This window comes from Ipomoea triloba, chromosome 12 (genome assembly GCF_003576645.1).
Source record: "Ipomoea triloba cultivar NCNSP0323 chromosome 12, ASM357664v1".
NCBI lineage: Eukaryota > Viridiplantae > Streptophyta > Magnoliopsida > Solanales > Convolvulaceae > Ipomoea > Ipomoea triloba.
In genome coordinates this window covers 7,163,610-7,184,709 of record NC_044927.1, presented here as the reverse complement: position 1 = coordinate 7,184,709, position 21,100 = coordinate 7,163,610, and the positions used below count along the sequence as shown (strand labels likewise).

General features: G+C 35.0%; 2 protein-coding genes across 4 annotated transcripts; both read right to left on the bottom strand.

Annotated features, from left to right (window-relative positions):
* Positions 1-1,492: 1,492 nt before the first annotated feature.
* LOC115999705 (Fanconi anemia group D2 protein homolog) lies at positions 1,493-14,526 on the bottom strand. Of its 3 annotated transcripts, none has more exons than XM_031239592.1 (31): positions 13,494-14,524; positions 12,272-12,722; positions 11,912-12,166; positions 11,588-11,803; positions 11,361-11,492; positions 11,097-11,226; positions 10,959-11,005; positions 10,764-10,862; positions 10,575-10,682; positions 9,842-9,984; positions 9,648-9,742; positions 9,471-9,549; positions 9,308-9,359; positions 9,152-9,232; positions 7,887-7,982; positions 7,699-7,802; positions 5,755-6,223; positions 5,303-5,338; positions 4,909-5,113; positions 4,701-4,834; positions 4,300-4,480; positions 3,970-4,202; positions 3,787-3,882; positions 3,445-3,531; positions 3,333-3,365; positions 3,099-3,233; positions 2,967-3,027; positions 2,838-2,893; positions 2,698-2,754; positions 2,472-2,592; positions 1,493-1,914 (listed from the first exon to the last, which is right to left on the bottom strand). In XM_031239592.1, exons 1-31 carry the CDS (start codon positions 13,997-13,999, stop codon positions 1,775-1,777), a joined length of 4,638 nt encoding a protein of 1,545 aa, XP_031095452.1. In that variant the 5' UTR covers positions 14,000-14,524; the 3' UTR covers positions 1,493-1,774. The 3 variants fall into 3 exon arrangements, 2 of the variants coding, with proteins under 2 accessions (XP_031095452.1, XP_031095453.1); XM_031239593.1 differs by having other exon boundaries at positions 11,588-11,800; positions 13,494-14,523; XR_004094023.1 differs by lacking the exons at positions 1,493-1,914; positions 2,472-2,592; positions 2,698-2,754; positions 3,099-3,233 and having other exon boundaries at positions 2,869-2,893; positions 2,967-3,056; positions 3,282-3,365; positions 13,494-14,526.
* A 2,771-nt stretch (positions 14,527-17,297) lies between these two features.
* Positions 17,298-19,667, bottom strand: LOC115999894 (cytochrome P450 CYP82D47-like). The gene is made up of 3 exons (XM_031239838.1): positions 19,291-19,667; positions 18,448-19,100; positions 17,298-18,109 (listed from the first exon to the last, which is right to left on the bottom strand). Exons 1-3 carry the CDS (start codon positions 19,631-19,633, stop codon positions 17,489-17,491), a joined length of 1,617 nt encoding a protein of 538 aa, XP_031095698.1. The 5' UTR covers positions 19,634-19,667; the 3' UTR covers positions 17,298-17,488.
* Positions 19,668-21,100: the final 1,433 nt, after the last annotated feature.

The following is a 21,100-nucleotide window of genomic DNA, read 5'->3' as shown; positions in this document are numbered from 1 at the left end:
AAGAAAAAAAAATCATCATAAACTATATCCTTTTGCTGTTAAAACTCCTTTGCAACTAATTGAGCTTTGAACATTTTCCCTTTATCTGATATTGGTGGCTTCTTCTTGTATACCTACTTGCACACAATAGCTTTCTTGCCCTCATGAAACTGAATTGACTCCTATGTATGACTCTAGTGCTAAGACTCCATATCCTCAACCACAGCTACTATCCGTTTATCTTTCTCCTGACTAGAAATAACCTCTTGAAAGGAAATTGGAACATTAATGCTAATAAGAAGTGTAAAAGAGACTATTTTTTTGGGTGTAGCCCAAGGTTTCTACCGTCGGATACAGTGACTAATTCCCTCGCTGGATTATAGGCACTTCTATTGGGTGAGACAGTTGGGACAGTTGGCATGGAGATTTAAAACTGCTCCATACCCAAAGCCAAGGATCGAGTGTAAAATAGACTGTCCTCTAATAAATAATTAATAGGAAGCTTGACATTGGTGTGTTTCAGTCTGTCCTTGGCCAAACTGTAATCTTATAAGTCTACTCCATCACAACTTATAAACGTGGAGTATGAAACCTCAAGCCTCTCAAACATAGAGGAAGTCTCTACCCTCTTAAGTGGTGGATTCTCAACCATCTTAGTCAATAGAATCTGGTCTATAATCATCTCTACTGCAATTGGCCTAGAACCCTACATCCCTACTGATCAAACTTTCTTTGCTACGGAATCCCATAACTTATAACATTTGACACCTTTCTTGTAATCTAAAAAGATGCATTTCTTGTACTTTGGATCAAGTTTTGATTTCTCATCACCTAGTATATGCACATAAACAGGGCAACCAAAAGTACGTAAGTGATAAAAACTTATTGGATTACGTGTCCAAAATTCTTCTACAACTTTTCTACCCAAAGATATCCATGGTGACCTATTGATAAGATAGCATGACATATCCACTGCCCCTACGCAAAAGCTCTTAGGAAATCCTCCATTCAGTTTTAGACACCTTACTTGCTTAATAATAGTTATGTTCAACCTTTTTGCAGCATCATTCTAGTGTGGTGTCCTGCACACTGTAAAGTGCCTCTTAACATAATAACAACGAAATCCACTCATAAATACCTCTCCAATAGGTTCCCACACATCAAAATGCACATAACCAACTCTAATTTATTTCCCAAGCGCACAAAACTTATAAAAATTCAACTTGCAGCACTTAACACCTTTTAACAAATTCCTCTTATTTAGTTCATACATTTGTACCATTACCAACAGACTAAACAAAATGAACTCTAATTTACCTTTTTATAAAAGCAAATTCTTAATTTATTTTAAAGTAATACTCCGTACTAATCACATTACATGAAAATATATAACTAAATATTTTTGTATTTAGTTATAAATAATTCTTTTAACATGGAATGAGATCGACCAATTTACAATAATTAATTAATAAATAAATAAATAAAATAGTATTATCACGTCAAGAGATGAACATTAAAAAGTAAATTTTAAAAATATATATATATATTATTCTTTATTTTATTAAGCACAATTACCCTTACAAACCACACTTCCTAGGTATTACACAGGAGTAGCATTTTCCCATATCAACTTGCATATATTGACACATGTAAAAAAGTAGTAGTAAAAAACGCAAAGACAGGGCAGATGGCCAGATATATACAAGTTACCCCGTCAGTCGTCACTTCATGCCTCATGAAAGAACTGTGTATCTAATCTTTAGTATCCACACTGTACTCTAAAATAGTCTGATATTCATTCTTCATTAGCAACATCCACTGGTTGATCCTCCTCTGTATTTTCAGCTTCGTTGTGATCCACATCCTCCTCCTCCTCCTCTTTGTACGCTTGGGAGCTCACTATATCTCCCACCAAGTTTTTATGCTTTAAATTTCCTGCCATCACACACACTTCAATGATGAATTTGGACCTTTAGGACTAGAAAAATTCTACTTTTTCTTTCAACTTAAAATATTCTCCAAATTGTTCCAAAGACAAATAAACAGTATTTTCTAATGTTCACTCATGTTTTGTAAACAATGATCTGCACACATTTTTTTGTTCCCAATTTTCCATTAATAAACACACCTTGTAAGACCACCAAAGAATTTTACAATTTTTTTTAAAGCATAGGATCCTCAACAAAAAGCATCAACATTAGGACACCACTTGTAAAACATGGGATAAGTAGCATCTAAGTTTATTCTCACTCAACATGGTCTCTAAGAGTAGCATAGTTAGTATAGATCACAATTCTTAAATCAACTAAAAGAGCAACATTAAAGTTTAACTCACAGATATAATACAAACTTTTGAACTGCTTAGAGAACTTTAAATCAGATTAATGATCTTGAATTATGCAATAATATTACACAGAATATTGGGAACTAAGAATGCATACACTAAAAACAGTCTCATTGAATAGTATATACCCACTGTGAACGGAACTTACCCATCCAAAAAGTGCATCCGCTTGATGTAGAATGAAGGAGAGCCTTGACATGAAAGAGGAAGCGCTCCATAGATCTCTTTGTAGATGGAATTTTGCTGGTTATAGTAGTTTGCTTCAAGCCCTGCACCCAAACCAAGATTCTAGTATAAGCAGCAAAAGTTTTGAGAGACATCATAATTATTTATTGCCAGCATAAATATTTTCGATTTGGAGATGCAATGTGAACCTTTGCTTCAGAACATAGTGTCTGTATGGTTCTTGTTGCCTTCTGAAGTTCTAGAACCTAATAAGTTTTCGAAAAGCAACCAAATCAATTTCATCTACGAGTAAGCAATCCCATTTAATAGATTAATTAACAAATCTCACCAGTTGGACTATTTGCTCTCCATGCGATTGAAATTGAGCCTGCAAAAACCCAAAAACTTTGGGGAAGGGGGCATTTGAATTTCAGTTACCTGCTTTCATAATTAAGTTATAGAACTGCATAACAAGTACCTCTGAGGAAAGAATCAACAAACTTCCCGCCGAACTTGACAGCCATTGCACGAACAGCAACCTGTTTCACCACTACTAATCAGTTTACACCTGCATAAAAGCGTAAATGATTGGCTAGTGAAGGATAGTTACCTTATCATGAGTTTTGCACATGCTAACTAAAGATACCACAACGTTAACAGATTGTTGCAGTCTGTTAAGTAGGCAATCCACATTTTCCACATTGTCACGTGCTTTGGATTTCTCCAACTGACAAACTTCCTTAACCTAAACAGGTAAGGACGAAATTCAATTTCACTGATAAAGAATACTTACTCGATTTAATTGCTCCATAAAATAAATACTCCGTACAAATTTAGTACTCACTAATCTATTAAGCGTTGCAACATTCTGTTCATGCTGTAACATTAAAACACTTTGAGTCAATCTATCTGATACAACTGTATGGATACATAAGCATAAAACTAAGGCTTCTCACCATCACCCGATACCAAGCAATGAACGTTGAAGGACAGAGACTTGGAAAGCTACATTTATCTTCTACTTCACTTCCCTTTGGAGTCACCTAAGAAAAAAGAAAAATACCATGAACTAGAAGATTGTATCCAGGTAATCATAAATTTGACAGCACATCTAATAAAATAAAGTTCCAGTGCCTTCACAGTCATCAATCTAACTATTCAAAAAGTTATCATATATCGTAATGCCTAGTGCGAATTTTAAGACTTACGAGTTCAATAACAGCAAAAAGAAATTAAAAATTCAACTTATAAATATTTTATTAACCAATAACCAACAAGACTGCTTATAGTTTATGAACCTGGGGCAATATAGAGCAAGCAAGCTCATTCAAAGAATCAGAGGTGGACTGGCAATTTTCCAAGTAAATGCGAAGAATCTTTTGGACCAGTTCACGCTGCAAATCGCAAGGAAATAGTCACAGCCTGTCCCATGAAGTACAAATTGTCTCCTACAATTGCAAGCAAAAGATAGATAGACTTACTCTGATTTTCGAATCCTCTTCGACATTTTCACTATCATACTTTTGTGTCAATAGTGTTTTAGCAGAAGTTCCAAGCTTTTCACATAAAAAGGGAAATAGCTCCTTGATAAATCCTTTCTGAATAATATTTCCAGTTTCATCTGAATCTTTATCTACAATCTTTCGGATTGACAATATAACTGCTTCTAAAGTCAGCACTACCTCTGAAGATAGTGTAAAAGAAATTGTACTTGCTGCCAGAAAAATAGTCATGCAGTAAAATTCCATATATACTAAAAAGAAAATCAACAAAAATATGAAAGTAGAAAGGAGAGTAAGTCAGCTGCATACCTACACTAAATAATTCTTCAAGGTAATAATATGCACCCGAATATAAATAATCTATGTTCCCAGGAGAAGGAATATGGTGCATGCCTAGAAAGAAGGAATCTGGAATTTTGGTTGGCTGGAAAGCCTCTAGAAGATCGGTTAGGACTGCTGTTTCCATCTGAATCTCCGGAATGTTAACCATCTGCAGTACCCAAAGAAAATGGGATAAAGATTAAAGATTAACAAAGAGGAAAAATATATAAACTTCCACACTCAAAACATATATTCATTCCCTTTCCATCATACTTTGCACTCTTCTCCCTTCAATCCACCCAAACTGGGACAGACGAGGGAAAGTCTCAAGAAAAATTTACCTTCACAAAGCAAGTGTTACCGTGAAGAGTATCTAAAGCAGATTTTACCTTTGCAAAACAGCAGAGTGTCTCCTTTAAGACAGAGTAAGAAACTTTTGATGTGGAACAAAGAATGCCTGTTATATCTGGGTTCCCAGCTGCAGCAGATTGAACATTCCAATGATCTTGACATATTTCAGTATCTACAGAAAGTTGGTGTATGATGTTGGAAATTTCAAGATATCTCAAGGAAATAACACAGTTCATGATGCCATACCTTCTCTAAGAATGTAAAGCACATGATCAAGATTTTTTTTAAGAGAAGGAAACAGCAAGCGAACATGATTTAAGAAGTCCATTACATTCATACAACCAAGACTGGGTGGCAGACTTGCACGTTTGGCCAGTATTTGTTTCTGTTGTGGACTACAGTAATCCAGCTTTTGGCTAAGATCACGTAGGAGATAAAGATGAAGCGGTAGCTAGAGCCATCAAAGAAGACGAGTTAAATATATAAAAAGATATAATTCAAGTAGACATGTAAATACTGAAGTGTCCCGCCTACGGAGGCAGGTTCATCTATTGCCTCCTAAATACTCCCTAGCCCAGGGAAATGAAAGGCATTCAATTATATATGAACAGAACCAATATAAACAGAAAATACATATCACCTCAGCAGCTGGATCTGGGCAGCAAGAGACTTGATTCTGCATTTGAAAACCTTTGGTCAAAAACACTTCTATATTTGGTAATACGGTAGTCGCATAAAAAACATGGTAAAGAGGCACTGATATCCAGCTAAATGTTGTAGAGCTAATGTTCGATAAAATGGTATTTAGCCTCTGGTGTATTTTTCCACACAGACAAAAGATATGTTAAATACTTTAAGAGGTATACAAAAAAATTCAATGTCACACAAACTAGAGGAAACAGAATATCAAAGAAGCTTTATCTTCTGAAGTACTGATAATAAAAAAACATAACCAAGTCCAATAAGAGGAATGTTCTTTAGATACACTCTGAGAAGTGGTAGTTATACTCTGATGTGGTCACACTCCAAATCATGTTTGGTTTAGCAAAACGGGTATAAGCTAGAAGTAGATTAGTAGACAAATGAAGTTACCTTTGATAATGCAAATATGGGAAAACACTCCAGCAGAAGAGGTCTGAATTTGTGTCTCTGAGGTTCTAGAAGCTTTGCAGCAGAAGAAATTTCCACATTAAGCGGGGAAATGAGGTTATTTTGATGACTCCCTGATGACTCTGGTATGCTTCCCTTTGAACACGTTCCAGATAAATCCTCATTTAGCACTTCTGGGCTTGGTATAACACCTGCTTTTCTCAGAACATCTGTGATAGTTGGCTGCCTCAGCTTTCCATCCTCTTTTGAGCTTGCTGATAGTGCTGGGTTCTTATTCTTTTTCTTTCTAGTACTCTCTGATGAACTTATATCTCGTTTAGTAAGCTCATTGCTTCTCTCATGTTCCCTAGTTTGATTAACCAGGTTTTTTGATGGAGGCTCCAGAGGGCAGAGTTCCGGCAGAGATAAAGGGTATTGTCTGAGACAATTATTTAGCATGCTCTCCAAGAATCTGCAGTTTGAAAACTTATGAATCTTTAAGGAAACCTGTAGTCAGGGCTTAATAATTTATTTTGCTAATATAACATCATAAAAGAATACATATAATCAAGTAGATGATTTATAAAGATCACGCATTTGTTTGTAAATTTTAATGCACAAGCAATCTTTCTTGAAAAATGTTACAAATATAGAAACCCTGGAGGTTTACCCTATGCTTTTCCTTCCTCATACTTAAAATCTATCTCCAGTAAATAGTACAAAATTTTGGACCAGGGCAGTTAACTACCTACTAACACCCAAACTTAAAAACAAATTAATAGTAGCACACAGATGTTGTCCAATAATCTGTTGCTGAAAAGAGATGTTAAAACAGCAAGATTGTTTATTGTCCTTATCATGTGTCATCTATTTGAGATGGAAACTAATGAGACATGTACAATTGATTGTTGCTGTTATGTAAAGTTTGAGTGTCAATAGATAATTGATTGGGCTATTATTGTGAATTGAGGCAAGGTTTTAGGTAATAACCCTATAAAATATATTTATAAAATAAAAATAAAAATAATTATGTTTTGCTTTCATGAATAATTGGGCAATGAAATGAGAAGAAATGCAAACAGGAAAGCAGGAGCAAAGGGAAAATTGTTTGAACTAAGGACTAGACACAGAAGTTGAGCCATATTTATTAAACAGTAGTGTGGACCAAGTTTTATTCTCACAGGCCTCAAGGATCTTGGCAATATTATATTATTATCCACTTAAGTAAACATGCCTTTCTATAATTAGTAATGTAAAGATAGATATACTGCTGTGCAATATTGATGTTAGATTTTTCTTTTCAAACCGTTCACATTTGTCATTGATGGATTTTAAAGATGTAATTTGATATTATGCTCTGGACATATGAGTATTGAACATTGCTGAAGCTAATAAAACCTTTATCACTTACAGGAAGTAGATTCTAGATAGCCTATTATGTTAAATGCAGAAAATGAAAAGAAACTGAATAGAAGACTATATATACATCAATCCTTGAGAAAATTGTTAGGGTATATATACAATCAAGAATGCCTACTACTAAAATCTAAGCATCACCTACGGAGAGACAAAGTTAGCTGGGTATTCTTCACATGTTAATAACATTAACAAAAACATAACCTTGCACGAAACTATCTTGACATATCTATACTTGATAAAAGCTTGAAAGATGTGTTGGTCAAGATACAAATCAATATCTGAATAATGATGAAGAAAACCCCAGCTAATCATATAACATGAGATAGCATACTAAAAAATACATAGTAAATAAATAAATAACATTAGATAGGTAAGAGCTACAGGTTGCAATAACCAAACCTTTATTCCTCAAATTCCTAAAGACTAACTTGTCCAAAATAACAAATGATTTCAGATGCATCCAAAAAGAAAAATCCTAGAGAATGGGATCTATTTTGTATTGTTGTAGGTAACATTATGAGAGCTTACATGAGGTTCCTCAACCGCTTGAATAGTTTAAGAGCTATCTCCTCCTTCGTTCCTTGGCTTACATGGTCACATTTGTTGGTAACTTGAGAGCAGAAGGCATTGAGCTAGATGGCATTGAACAAAAGTCTAATTGTAACAAGGAATTTCAACACCTATCCATGAATTAAACTATAACTTGGAATACCTACCAGTTCACGGATCCAGTTAGCAGCATAATACAATGAAAGAATAATAATTTGCTTTTGGTTCCCGTTCAAAGATTGCCAAGCAGGTACAGAAAAGAGCTGAAAAAAATGTATATGACAAAGTCAGCTGACAGTTCTTTGTTTTGATGGGACAGTAGATAACAATAGTGAAAAGATTACAAGAGTGAGGAACCCCAGAGCCCCAAATCAGATAACTGGGGAAAACAAAAACAAAAACAAATAATAACAAGAACAGTAGTAGTAGTAGTAGTAGTAGTAGTAGTATGATAGAGAAATGACAAATTACAAAGGTTTTCAATCATGCCAAAACCACCATTCTCCGGTTTTCTGGTTAGAATCTAAGCATCAGATCAAGAGTTTCTGCCTTTGAAGAATCAGGATAATCTGCCAGATGTTAAATAATTTAAGTGGAATGAGTCCACTACCCATTTCTATCTCTAAAGTTTTCCTAAGGTTTTCAGCCAGCTCTGGTCAAAGGGAAACAAATGAACTAACAGTTAATGCTTAATAAACAGAACTAATACCTCTACCCACTAGAAAGCAAAGCAACATACATAACAGTTTCTGGCTTTGTTTTCATAATGGCCTCCCAATAGTTAACGCTTAATGAACTGGACCAATACCTCCAAACTAGACCTATCTTCTCCACACAGCCTAACTATTTAAAAAATAAAATGAGCTGTTTGGAATTTAGGGTGTGTTTGGTTCGCATATGGGAATCGAAATCGGAATGGGTATCAAATACTTGGTGATAGTAATGGGTTTTGGTGAAAGTATTTTGCATGTTTGGTAGTAGGGTGGAATGGGAATGACTATAATAGTTGGGGAAGCAATTGAGGAGGAAGGGATGAAACCCTTATTTTATTAGGGAATGGGTTTTGCAATTAATAGGGTAATCAAAACCCATAGTAGTTTTCTAAAAACCTGTCAACCAAACAATAACAATGACTTTGATACCCATTCCTGAGAACTAAACCTGTCAACCAAACACACCCTTAGTTCTTCCTCAAACGTCATTATCCAGTAACTTTAATTAAATAAAATTCTCTGATTAAACTATTATCTCTTCTTCAAACATCATTACCTTTTAAATATACATTAATAAATTAATCTGATAGCACCATTAGCTTTAGATAGAATTGAAAATCAGTGGCAATAAATTTACTGTCACAAAATTATTATTTTCATCAAGGTGAAAGTGTTCGAGAAAGATAAAATCAAAATAAAATGCTAAAGAATTAATTCACCTTTGAGGAAGGGAGGTGTAAAGGGCAGCCAAGAAGTGCATCAATGCCTAAGAGTGATCCTTGATTTGTCAATTTCTCAATCTGGGAAAAGAATTGAGAGCATAAGTAAGACATTAGTCCATAGGTTAAGGCATGTTATGTCCAAAGATCACATACTGTAGAAAGCAAACTGATTTTTGCAGGTAGTATTTCCAATGATGGAGCAGACCTGAAAGAACAAATGTATCATGAGCAGTCTGTAGAAACATGAATAAGAATTTTGAGATGCAACATGATATATCGAGCTTGAAAGCAATCAGAGGATAGTCTACAAAATTACCGCAATGAAGAGGAAACAAGTGGCAATAAGTTCACACATATAGGAGATATATCTCCATCGAGGTTCATCCACAATTGTCCTGCATTTTTAGGAGTAAAAACTTAGATCACATATTTTAATAAATTTGAACAAAAATATTGCGAATTAAAATAATATAAATACTCTAGTAGTGCTCACCTTCCAAACCACAATATACATCTTTAATTGGCAGCTGCCCACCATCAAGATCTGACAAATATTTTGATTCAAAGTCTCCTATATGTTTACTGATCCTGTAGATGACACAAGCTTAGCTTTACAGGCTACATTTTCACCTTTAAAGAGAGAGAGGAGAAAAATAAATAAATAAATAAATAAAAGGTCCTACCCACCATTCTGTGATGGATGGATGAAGACTCCGGTTTTTCAATGTCACGACCAATTCATCATAAAACATAATTAGTGGCAATGGAATTTGTTTGCAAGATTCCAAAGATGTTTTCAAAAGCTCCAAAGCCTCCTCAACATTTGACTTCTATAAGAAATTAAGAGGCCAGTAAAAAATGGTCCATTGAATCTTAAAATAATTAGCCATGATAATGTGAAAAGCAATGAACTCAATGCAGGTAAAAGGTGACATCTTACAAGAAAAAAGATAGGAATCTATGCTAAGGAAATATGAATTTCATTGCAAAACAAGATCCCTTTTCACCACATACAGATATTGCTTTATTAATCATTATAAGATCTGAGTTACAGAGATCATTCCCAGCAATCAAATATTGAAGACTAAAAATGATTAGAAGGAAAGCAAAATGATCTTTAACACTTGACAAAAGTTGCTCCTCTTACAAAATACCACCTGATTTAACTTACTCAAAAGACCTAGGTGATGAAAGGATACATATTTTGCGAAGTTTCACAGAAAATTAACTGAAAATGCATGCCTTCTTTAAGTTCTTTAAGTTCAGTAAATGTAATTGTAATATTGTATACATCAGGAAAGCCTGAAGTACACTAGAAGTCTCTTTCAATGCCAAAAAGAGGTTGAAACTAAAGCTACAATTAGGGTGGGGAAAAAAGTAGAACTGCAATATGATTGTGTATGAATATTAAACAAATTACCTGAGATGAAGACTGGGAGGAGTTAATCACTTCAGCTCCAAAGTAATAAACTATCTTAACTGTCCCAATTAGGCCCATCTTTTTATACTTAAGATCAGGATTACTCAACTGTCAAGATATTTGAAGCAGATAAGTCACAATGCAAGGAGGTGCATGAAAATGGAAGCCTGGGTTATACTTTCCACTCACCTGCTTCCTAACAATCATCAGAAGTTCATTAGAAATAGAAGATCTGGACCCTGCATTAGATCTTGCTGAAAGAGCAAGAAGGCTGAAAGCTTCATACACCTAAGCAAGAAAAGCATTACCATAATAACAATCCATATAAATTGGTTAGTTTACATGGCCAACAAAAACATAAAAATTAAAAATTGCAATAGCAACCTTGTGCAAGTTTTCAAAACTAAATCCTTCCAAATAATCCAAGATACCTGAAATAAAAATAAAAAAATAAAAAAAGAAAACCCTTAGCAATAAAGCATATTGAACACTTCAGAGGAAATATTGGATCTGTAAGCTTACCCATTATGTGAGACGAAAGAGGAATCAACTCATGGGAGTATTTGGAGGCAAGGAGTGCCATGGCTTGCAAACCAGATCTCACTTCATGACTAATCCCAGAGCCCACATGAGTGATTAATGCTCCTAAAAGCTTCATAGTAAATACAATTTAGTAGGGCTAGAAGTGCAGTGCACAAGATGTTCTTTTTCATTCATTTCGAGAACTAAGTGAAAAAATAATAATACACACACACATTAAATCTTTGTGGGTTTACAAGAACTTACTTCCTGTCTTGAAAAGCTATCAACAAACTCTTCAAATAAGCATTTATACATATGAATGCCAAACTCCTGTGCCTTTTGTTCTTTGCATGCCAATAAGTACCCAGAAATAGAGATAAATGTGGGAAGATAATCCTAATTTATCACAAGAATGAAATATGTATCACATAAAAGCAATACATATTTAATAAGCAATTGTTTTGACATGGAATTGAACTTTTCATTCAAACCTGTGCAATAGCCTTATTCCCATGTACACATTGATCAAATAATGCTTCATCAATATAACCTTCGACAATTTTCTTCTTCAGTAACTTCTCAATGCTCTTTTGCAAGGACTCACTATTCTTGTATATTAGTACAAGTAGCCATATATCAATAGTCTTATGATCCCGAGCTTTCTCAAGGCTTTTCAGTTCTTTTAGTACTTCCTCGCAAATTATCTGCTAATCGCATGCCATATACAAAAGATTGTAATTTGTAAAAATTAAATGTCCAAAGACTAATTAGCAGGATGAAAATGATTAAATCAGTACAGAAAACTGTGAACTGACTTTATTAAATTGAAGACTTGACCTCAAGGCATCAAGAACTGAAGCCTCCCCATCGTTTACAATTGACTTCCCTTTCATTTTACCCTGCTGTGTTGCATGATAACTAAATCCTCCAATTAATTTTAACTGTTCGCGGATATGTGATATTATCCGACGGGTATTTGATATTGTGGCAGAGAGCAATAAGAATCTGAGTAGGTATGGCATATGCTCCATATCAGCTGTTCGAATGCAAGATAATCCTATTGTAACAACCTTCATAAGATTTTGGAGGGAAAAAAAATTGGTAAAACAGCTAATATGACCACAAGTCTACAAATTAATGCAGAAACTGGTGCTTGTATGTTTATAAGAAAGAACCTGTTCTTTCAAAGTCTCGTCCAAATGGAGATTAGAGAAACAATCGAGCACAGGAATAATAACAGAGGGATCCTCTTCAAGCATGTGCTGGAGTGAATCTACCACAACTTTGTTGTTCTGATCCCCAATAATCTCAGGCAAAGATCCAATCATTTCCCTCTTCAAGTGAAGGGGGCAAATTGACAATACTTGTAACAACCGATCAATAAATGCCTCAGAATCCACAAGGAAGTCAAGCCACCGAAACTGGTTCAGTATTAGCCTGGCAATATCATCCTCAAATCGGGAAGAGGGCAATGGCCCACTAGGGTCCATATCAAAGTATTCTGGAAGCTTCTCAAGCAACATGTTTTGAATGTCTGACTGAATAGAAGGAACAAGTAACAGTACTCTAACCACGCTTTCACTTCTCACCGAAACCAAACCATCACGATTTGAATGTGATAGAATGCTGTTATTAAATTTTTGCATCAGTCCAAAACTTGGCCAGAGAATTTTCTCAAACCTTTATTTTACTTGTTTTTTTTTTTGTTAATAATAAAGCATAAACAAAAAAAGAAAAGCAAGTATCAAATGAAGGTATGAGGATAACATTCCTATGCTGAAATTTCAATTTTTACAGGACTACAGACTCTCTTGGGCATTGTAATCCATTCTGATTCATTTCTCTGTTAGCAAAAGAGAGAACTATTTCTATTACTCCATATTACACTTAAACTTGCAACATAAGCAGTGTCATTTAATATCTAAGAACATACCCATGAAAATGGCGGAAAGGAAGGTAAATTTGAAGTGATTTCCATAGCAATTTACAAGCTTCTGAAAGATTTTCCTATGATGGTGCTACATCCCAAAACGACTAACCTATTTCTACAGAATCTTCACCCAATAGGCTTAGAAGAATTGCCCAAAAAAAGATAAAAATAAATAAATAATAAAACAAAAGAGAATACAGAATGTATAAATTATTTTGACATTTAACCAACATGAGGTAATGTATCAATATACCTTAATGTAGTTTTAAACTTAATATTATGAAAAATTGTTTTAAACTTAATATTATGAAAAATTAAATTGTAAATAATTTCAGTCAAGCCTATTTTAACCCACACATGACACATAAAATGGAGGGAGTAGTAATTAACTTCAACTCTCTTTCTTTGGTCCTACGGATGATTTTTATTTCCTTTTATGTTGTTAATCGGAAGGATAAAAAACTGACCGGCGAAGGTTGTTGGGGGAGTTGATATAAGAACAGAGGCCATGAAGGAACTCAGAACGCAACGAGGAGTCGGATGAGAAGAGATGGTGGAGGCGGTGGCGGAGCTTGGGGAGGTCGGACGGGAGGCACGGAGGACCGGCAGGGTTGATCAGCGTGCAACCGGCATCAGCTAAAACTGCAACCATTTTATCGACAGGATTAGTGCTTTGAGATTGGTGCGGCGGCGCTGACTGCGAAACGGCGGCGGCTGCGGTGGTTTTGGGGATTTTGGGGGGATGAGCGAAGGGAGGAACGAAGGCATTGTTGGGTTTGGAGGGGCGTTTACGGGACGAGAGCTGATTGCTTTCACGGAGAACCATTTGTGGAAACGAGGGGGAATTGGGGAAAGGGTTTTTCAGCTTCTTCGTTTTTCTTCTAATCTTCTGGGCTGGGAACTGGGAAGAGAGAATGGAGAGGAGGCGCCAAATTTTGTTAAGTTTTGAAAATCGCGGAGGAGAGGGGATCATGGGTGTGCTTTTACATTTTTCAGCAGCATACTTTTTTGGAAAAATGTTCAAATACACCCTGAACAAATCAATTAAGCCCTCAAACTTTAAAAAGGTACAATTAAACACTTGAACTTCTCAAAATGAGTCAAATAAATCCAATTTACTGGTAACCAACAGGTTACCAGTAAATTATTGACTTGACCACCGTTCACCACCGCGGTCGTCTTCCCCTGGAGAAAACAATGTCTGATCGTCTTCTCTGGGAGAAGACTGAGTATTTCCGGCTGTGTTTTTTGTTCGGCGGTCGATTGGAGAGGACGACCGGACTGGTCGTCTCCTCCATTGGAGAGGACGACCAGATCTGGTCGTCCTCTCCATTGGAGAAGACGACGACCAGATCTAGTCGTCCTCTGGTCGTCTTCTCCAATGGTGACGATGACCAGAGGTCGTCCGCTCCAATGGAGAAGACGACTTCTTCTCCAATGGCGACCAAGGTCGCCGACAACGCCCTTTTTAAAAAAAATAATAAAAATCAAAATTTAGCGTCGCCGGAAAAAGCAATGCTTGTTTGGAATACAAATTTCTCCCCGGAATTTAAAATGACCGGTTATTGGGTTTAGATGCCTCAAAATGCCAAGTTCAAGTGTTTAATTGTACCTTTGTAAAGTTTGAGGGCCTAATTGCACTTTTGAGTAAAGTTCAGGGGTGTATTTGACCCTTTTCCCTACTTTTTTTTATTTTTAGTACTATTGACTTTATTACAATGTATTGCCTTCACTGAGACTCGAACACACTCCTTCCCATGTGGGATGCATCCGCATGTCACTAGACCACACGGTCTTTGGCAGGCCATACTTGATATTTCAATAGTTCGATTTAAAAAAAAAATAGTTCAATTTCTATTCAAATTTTTTACTCCCCCGTTTGGTTAGCGGAAAATATTTTCAATCTATCAATAAATCAATCTTTTCGTCTAACTACGAAGAATCCGAATCCACTTTAACTCGACCCAAATCGAAAGTAGACCCCACATATATTTGTACTACAATATAGCCTCTAAAATGCTATTTTATGCTATTTTTTCAACAGTTATTTGTCCAGAGAATATCAATGCTCTACGGTCAACCAACAATCACTCAATTGATTATCCCATTACTCCCAGGTGAATTTTTTTTCTAATACTAAATATCAAAATATAAGTGTACCTCAAGATCTTGCAATAACTAACGGACAAATAATTAAATTAATATATATAATGCAATGCAAATTATCTACATATTGCATTTATACACTTATTTTAGAACACTAAGTTTTTGTGATATTTGTTGCATGCAAAGAAGACTCATACTATAATTTATTTGTCAATTATTATATGTTATAAATCATAATATCATAAGAAACGGATACTTTGATTAAATATGAAGTATGAGTAGTCTGCCAATCAACGGTTATGGACATCGCATTTCAACAGTTTGGATGTGCATCATTCCAAAAGCCATACACTCCATTTGGTAATCTAAAGTGAAGTTTGGATTAGCAGTTTAGATATATGATTCATACATTCTGATATATTTTTGTTTGTTGCTTGATGCCAGTATGATAATTTGAATTTTGAGAGCATAGAAACAAGCTCGAAACATGCTTATATGCTTAAATGGTCTTATCTCAAAGTTACTACTCACTATCACACAATGCTTTATGTTGTATGTTAGACTTAAGGTTGCTAACTTCTCACAATAGTTAGTAACTTGCTTTATATGTATGAAATATTGACAACAAAATTAGGCTTTAGATGTGAGTTTTACTTATATATACCTGAAAATCTGAAACATTTTGAAATTTAGTGATTGGTTAAATCAATATGTTTTACAGTTTGACTATCAAAACTAATTTTATGGAAAAAATCACAGAATATATACATGCAGACTATAAAATTAAAATTTAAGTGTCAATATTGTTATGACTAAATGCTTTGATTACATTAAAAGCAATTTTTAAAATTTTCAAGCTCAATATACGGCACGCTTGATGAGTCGCAACTAGAAAGTCAGTGATCCGTTCGCCGACTTTAGATGTCGTTGATCAAATTAATCAGTACATGTGCGACTTGAATATTGCAAAAAGGACGAACATATTTAAGTTGAAACTCTTTGTATAAGGCAAAACTAGACGGTGAAAATTAATTTGATAGGAGTACACACTCCTACTTAAATAGTTTGATATTGTATGATTTTCTTAATCAGTCATTGACATTAATTAAATGTCGGTGCACCTATTATGTTATTGCAGAAGATAGACCAATCTCTTGGTCTTTATAACGGTACGCGATTCATCATCACAAGATTGATAGATCACATTGTTGAAGCAATAATAGTTAATGGGACACATAAAGGAACCAAAGTTCTTATCCCTCGAATGTCTCTCACTCTTTGTGATACAAGATTGCCCTTCAAGTTCCAGCATAAATAATTCTCATTGATGCTTGCATATGCCATGACTATCAACAAAAGCCAGTGTCGAACACTAACTCACGTTGGGTTATTGCTGAAAAAACCCAGTTTTTAATCACGGTCAATAATTGACTAATTGTACATGGCTTTCTCTCGAGTCACCCATCCTGATAGCCTGAAAGTGTTAATTAGTACTACCAATTTTGTTCACAAAGAGGTTTTTAATAATGTGTAAATACAACCGGTGATATTATGTTTTTTTCCAATATGAAAAAAATGTTATATATCTACACAAAAATATATCTTCCATACATATTAATTAGAATAACAATTAATTTCTATAACTGAGTTATTAGAGGACGATCATATTTGCCCAATTTATAAAAATCATAAATAATTATATATAAAATCTCTAAAGTTTCAGCACCGCATGCGTACATCTACACATTACTCAAAGCAACATAAACAGTTATCAGCTAACAACTAATTTACCAAACACTTTTCTACCATCAGCTAATATTATTAACTAAATAACTAATTATACCTTCTAACCCAATCAGCTAACAATATCAGCTAACAACCATTTACCAAACATGGTCATTATCTCTCGCACGGCAAAATAAGCCTGGAAATGGTTAGTTTACTAGTTCAACTCAACTCACAACGGATTTAAATTTGTAAGACCCACTCCTGACTCATCACCCACTATTATCCAAAAAAACATGATCTATATGAGGTGTATTTGAGTTAATATCCGCGCGAGGTGAATTAAAGTTGCATCCCTAGTTTCAATCTATCTTACCCGGCTGGCTTTTAGTCTTTGATTATACTCCTAAATTCATGCTCACATAAACTCAAGTTTATAATTGTATCCCTATTCACTCGTGATTTCCATTAACCCCCTAAAATACAAACTGAGGTTCAAACTATACTAACATACACAATCCATACTAAGCAATTAAGTACTCAAGTAGATTAATGCTAATAATTAACTTCACAAAGTTTCACAACAAACTTACAGAGCACAATTATTTATTTTTATTTTGTGCTATTGTGCCTAGAGAACATAGTTTAGGCGAGGGGTAACAAGCACCTCCAGTGGATTTGCTCTAGGCAGAGTAATGCCAAGGCCTTCTGTCATGTCCAATGCCGCATTTGAAAGCGTACTAAAATTGAAACCTTGAAGTAATCTAGCGAGCGTAAGATGCGTAACTCGCATGGCATATAACATTCCAGGACAGGATCGTCGCCCAGAACCAAACGGGATGAATTGAAATTGGCGATTTGCAGCCACGTCCGCCTCGGTTGAGCTTGCCAAGAATCTCTCTGGCAGGAACTTCTCGGGCTGGGACCAAATTTTGGGGTCTCGGTGCAGCCTCCATACGTTCACATACAATTGAGTACCCTTTGGAATATGATAACCGCCCACGGTACAATCCTCCATGGCTTCGTGTGGTACTAGGAAAGGCAATGGTGGATGCAACCGTAATGTTTCTTTGACCACAGCTTGTAGGTATACTAGATTCTCGATGTCGGAATCTTCGACAAGCCTGTCTGTTCCAACTTTGGTGTCTATCTCTTCTTGAGCTAGCTTCATAACATGTCTATTGTTCAACAGCTCAGATAACACCCATATCAAATGAACGGCGATGGTGTCAACACCATCCAGAAGCATAGTCTGCATGCAAAATCAAACAATCTAGTCACACCAACCCTTTACGGGGTGTTTGACAAATAGCTGATAGCAGACGTATAATTGGATTAGCTGTTAGCTAGTTTGACCATCTAATAGTATTAGTTGGATGTAAAAAGTGTTTGGTAAAATTACATGTTAACTGATTACATATAAAAATGACTATTGTGTTATTTTAACTGTTAGTTAATAACTGATTATTGGACCGGAACGCTAAAATAACTTAGCAGCTAACATTTTAATTTGACCGATAAGTCATTTACCAAACATACAGTATGTTCAATCCACTGAAATCAATTAAGAAACTCAATAAACTAACATACCCGGATTGTTGCCTTGATAATGGTGTCACGCGTAAAGCTAATGCCATCCATAAATTTGTCGTCAATCACAGAAATCATGACATCTATAATATCTTGAGCTTCATCGCCAGTCGATAATGATTGCAGGTTTCTCTTCTCAATCTTCATGTTGACATGTTCATTGACCCAACTCTCAAAAATGGCATCCTTTGCTTTAGCAACTCTCTTCATGGACTTAATATGGCCTTCAATATCCAACCATCTAAATAACCAGGAAGGAGACAGCGCATCTCCGGACACAATTTGGCCTGCAAGATACATGTTTTCTTGGAAAATTTGTTTCAAAGCTAGAGCCTCTTGGTCTTCAACCCCATCATCTCCCCTGTACCGGTATCTCCTCCCTGCAACTATCTTCACAATCATGTTTAAGGTCAATAGCCCGAACCATCGGCTCATGTCTACCTTAGCTGCTGTCGGAGAATCAACAACGTTGTTGGCAATCGAAGTGTACAATTCTTTGATGTTAGCCTGCAGCTCAGAGATCCAAATATGTTTCAGCTGGTCAACCCTTTTGCTAGACAGTAATTCCACCACCGACAACTTCCGCATTTTCCGCCAATATGAACCGTACGTTGCCCACGTAAACACTGCGCAGTTGTAAGCCATATATTTACCTGCACCAACAATTTAGATTAACAATAACAAAAAACAATAATAACAGTAAACAAGGGCAATGTTACTACAGGAGTTATAAATTAAGCTCTGGACAACACCAAATGGACAATTAAACCAAAATCACTCAATTGAGTTATAATCTGCATGGATCAAATTAAATCCAATCAATTAACCAGTCTAATTCTGTACCTGCACATAAATCTGGGCGGGCGGCGAAGATTTTGTCGTTGGTGGAGAAGCAATCCCTAACGGCTTCCCAACTACTAACCACCACAGCTCGAGGAGTCCCGAGGCGGACGGTGAATATGGGCCCATATTTATCCGCAAACGCGCCCCAAGTCCGAACCAGAGGAACCGGCGCCCGGAGCTGGTGGAGGTGGCCGATGAAGGGCCACCCACCAGCCGCCTCCGGAGGTAATGTTCCGCCGCCGCCGCCGCCGGTGGTAGTGTTCCTTCTTCGCCATGAAACAACATAGAGCAACGCTAAAAGTACAAGACCGACAGCCACTGAGAAAGGAGTGATAAGTTCCATGTCTTTTAGTGTATGAATAATAAGTCACTCAAGATTATCTATGTTGTATACGTTATATATAATGTTATCATGTGACACATTAAAGGACGGGTTCAAAGAATACAAGTTTTATGATAGATGACGTAATAGTTAGGATAGGATAGAGCCACGTATTTATGTTGTAGATTTTCTAAATTTAGGATAGGATAGAGCGAAATATTTATGTTGTAGATTTTTTTAAATTTCATCCAATTATGAAAGTAAAAATTAAATCTATCTATTTATATATAAAAGTAAAAATTCTTCTATTTCATTTTCCCGCCTGAACTTTTGTAATCAATTAATTAAATATTTTATTAGTTAAATAATTAATAAAGCTTATTTGGTAAGAAAATGTAAAATAGAAATTAACTAATATCTATTAAATTATAATATTGTTTCTATATTCACGTGTTAGCGTAATTACATAATATCGTATAGAAAAGACATATTAATTAGGTAATAACATAATAGTTTAATTGGTAATATTATAAATGGTATTCTATAATATATAATTGCCTGATTGGTAATATCAGGTATTCTATAATATAATTGCCTAATTGGTAATATTATTTTTTACAAATTCTGTGAATAATAATTGATTAATTATATTTATAAATACTAATATTTAATATAAAATAATAATAATTTTAGTATATAAGAATTGATATTCTTGTTAAATAAAACTAATTAATTTGCACAATGAAGAGTAAATAATACAAATAAAATGCATTTTTTAAAAAAAATGTAAAATATAATGAGATAGAGGGTGTAATAATAAGTACATTAAAATGACATATTTAGTGAAATTTTCATATTTATTTTATTGAGGTTTTGTATAGCTCATATAACGGGTACAAGCACACGAGCACAAGATTTATTTTATGAATAAGTATTGTAGTCAAATGTTTTGTGCACTCTAATCACAAATCTTTAATATAATTAATAATTAGTGGATCATTACTTAATGAATCATTAGTATCTAATGATTATTTTGTGTTATATCCATACTTGAATTGATCAATCATTACATCCAATAATTAATCATATAAATTATTTAGCTACTATAATTAATCAATCATCACATCCAATCATTACAATTATATGCATAATATTGTGTAACACGGCTCCTTGGGAGTGTTTTCATTTGCCTAACACGGCTCTTAGGAGCAGTGTTTCCCTTGTTCATCCGGTTCAAAAACTCTTTCTTGTTTTGAATCCATTTTAAAAATTGTTCTCTGGCGAAGTAATGGTTCTAAAAACTCTAATAGAATTTGATAGACTTGATGATACATTATTTCAAATTTAAAAGTGTAATAATCTTACCATGTAAGGCATAACATATGTCGTTACTTGGAAATTGCAATTGGATCGAAATTCATGTTCTTCCGGTGGATATTAGAGATAGTTTCGATATGGATAGAATATTGATGGCATCCCAAAAGGGTA